The sequence below is a fragment of the Lactuca serriola genome, chromosome 9 (genome assembly GCF_051521515.1).
Source record: "Lactuca serriola cultivar US96UC23 chromosome 9, Lser_US96UC23_V15, whole genome shotgun sequence".
In the NCBI taxonomy this organism is placed as follows: domain Eukaryota; kingdom Viridiplantae; phylum Streptophyta; class Magnoliopsida; order Asterales; family Asteraceae; genus Lactuca; species Lactuca serriola.
Genome location: NC_136416.1, coordinates 36,021,144 through 36,023,692, shown reverse-complemented (window position 1 = coordinate 36,023,692; position 2,549 = coordinate 36,021,144). Strand labels below are relative to the sequence as shown.

Below are 2,549 nucleotides of genomic sequence, written 5' to 3'. Positions count from 1 at the left end.
GAGAGAGAGAGAGAGAGAGAGAGAGAGAGAGAGAGAGAGAGACCCTTTAATATTAAATAATTAGTTTTTTTTAAATAAGACAAATCTTCATAAATGGTCTCTGTGGCAGTGAAATGATAGAAATACCCTTCACTTAACGGCCAAAAAACTAACGGAGTTAACGAAAATGACTATTTGTTAAAAGTTTTGAAACCACAGGGACCATCTGTGAGGTTTTTTGAATTTAGGACCTAAACTTGATATTTTTGAAAACCACATGGACCATTTTTGAAGTTTTGTCTTACCCTTATGTGGAAGTGGACTCCTATGAAGACAACAGAGCCATCACCCACATCTTATATTAACGGATTAACCTCATACAAATGATCGAGACCGATAAAATGAACATATAAATGACCAAAATGAATAGGTAAAACATTTCTCTAGGTATTGTATTTCATCAAAAAAAAAGGGTAGGTAACAGAAAGAAAAAGCAGTGTACTGAATTAAGAAACAGGAGTAGATGCCAATAAACCAAGAAAAACACACACAACTTAAATGGCAATCATCTCTATCAGCCTGCAACAAGTCGCCACAATCTACAACATATCTAAAGAATTCAGAACTTACTGTATATCACCACCACTCTGCTGCCACAAGTTAATGATATCAGTAGCTTGATTAAGAAGAATAATCACCTGCTTTTGAGAAATCCATGGCTTACTCTCGAGCATCACTTTAAGCTCTTCCCAAGCATCTTTCCTTGGCCAAAAATAGTAAGGACTTACTGGAATACTCCCGTATCCTGGAATCACTTGGTCTAGTGCTAAACCGATGTTTTTCTCCATCCAGATGAACTTCAACACTAACCTTGGTTTCTCCATCGGCTTCACAACCACTCCCAGCTTCTACAATTTCACCCAATTCAATTCAAAAAAATATCAATAAGCCTGATTTTGTCTTTTTGAATACAATTTTTAGGTTTCATATTCGAGTTATTGACTTTTTGAATAAAATCCTAGTAACAAACATCATATCGATTTACATTTCGTAAAGTAGTAGGTTTGAAACAGATAGGTTTTACGTAATTTTTTTCTCCCAGTGGAGCCCTATTTTGCAGACAATTAAGGAACACAGCATTAGATAGAAATTGAAGAGATAAATATAGAGATGAACTAAAACCTCAGATTCTAGGGGTGTTTCTGTTGCAATTGTTTCCGATACCGCCGCTATAGCAGGAGCACGGTTCCGAAATGTTGTGGAACCATGGATAAGTTTAGGGTGAGCAGAGAGCTTGGGTAGGTTGAAATTAAAGGTGTGGGGGTTGGAAGGGAGTGAGTCACCATGGAAACTTGTTGGAGTAGAGGGTTTGTAAGAGCAACTGCATATCATCCCTAATGACGATAACATCCTGATGAGATGTTGGAGACGACGAGAATGGGTAAGAAAATAATGGTTTACGGATTCTTCTGATAAAAAGGCTTCCTTTTTTCTTTCTTCTAATTGTTTATTTATTATAAAATTTTGAAATAATACACAAAGACAAATACAAAAATAAATCAATATACAAATTTGCATAGGAAGATAAGAAGTTTTTTTTCTACATGTTTTTTTTAGCGAACAAACAAAATGAATTATGATATGATTCATTTGTAAGAAGATTCATAAGAAAAAATTCTCAAAAAAACATGATAATGATACATTTATACAATGATTTTGTGTTATTCACTAAAATTGTCATAAAAATGAATATTTTTTTAATTTACTTAAAAATGAATCATGAAGATGTTTTTTTTGAAATTTTTTTTCTTGTGAATCATCTTACAAATAAATCATCTAGTGATTCATTTATTTTGTTCGTCAAAAAAATATGTACAAAAAAAAATTCTTACCGATCTATATCCTGCTTTGTTAAGCCATTTAATCATACATATTTTTTTTTTGGAAAATTGATTAATGTAACCCTTATAAATGATCATTTTAACAAAAATAACCAACATTTTTTTTGTAAAATTACAACTTGCTTCGGAACACATAGCATTTAGAGTTGTGGTCTCTGTTCCAGAGTATATATTATGGAGTTCTTACTCTAGATTATAACATCGGTTTTTTTCGTCTCTTTTATATATATACACACGTCCATATGTGCTTAGAACCTTACCTTCAACCAAGTAATTTGTAATTATCTTCTATAAAACTGTTTCAAAATGAGTTTCTCAGAGAGTCGGTACGAAAAAGTTTTAACAACATGTTTGTTTACCTTCACAACCTTAGGCGAACTAACATATTTACACTTACATCAAAATTGATTTGATGGATCGTTTCGAAACTTGTTTTGTGGCTATTGGATGGGTGGTATATTTGTTTTTTGTACTTTTCTATTGTTTCTTTAAAATTGATAATGTTTCTACATCTAAATTAAGTTGCTTTTGTTCCCAAAAAAGACAGGTCCATGCATTAATAGGCTGCTTCTTGCATTTGATCTTCATAGTCAGTGTCCCTCTTTGTCACACCCCCAAACCGAGATGGCGGAAACATTCGGGGGCAGAGGACGTCATGTACAGTATCAT

The 2,549-nt window shown here is 33.1% G+C and overlaps 1 protein-coding gene across 1 annotated transcript; it reads right to left on the bottom strand.

Moving 5' to 3' along the window:
* Positions 1-406: 406 nt before the first annotated feature.
* Positions 407-1,474, bottom strand: LOC145072812 (small ribosomal subunit protein cS23-like). Its single transcript, XM_079019283.1, has 2 exons — positions 1,162-1,474; positions 407-887 (listed from the first exon to the last, which is right to left on the bottom strand). Exons 1-2 carry the CDS (start codon positions 1,387-1,389, stop codon positions 606-608), a joined length of 510 nt encoding a protein of 169 aa, XP_078875409.1. The 5' UTR covers positions 1,390-1,474; the 3' UTR covers positions 407-605.
* Between the last annotated feature and the right edge of the window lie 1,075 nt (positions 1,475-2,549).

What these genes read in the sequence shown, in the direction of transcription:
- LOC145072812 (XM_079019283.1), bottom strand. Translation starts at nt 1,389, where the DNA reads ATGTTATCGTCATTAGGGATGATATGCAGTTGCTCTTACAAACCCTCT. An exon ending in AAACACCCCTAGAATCTGAG is followed by an intron (nt 888 to 1,161) that starts GTTTTAGTTCAT and finishes GTGAAATTGTAG; the next exon opens with AAGCTGGGAGTGGTTGTGAA.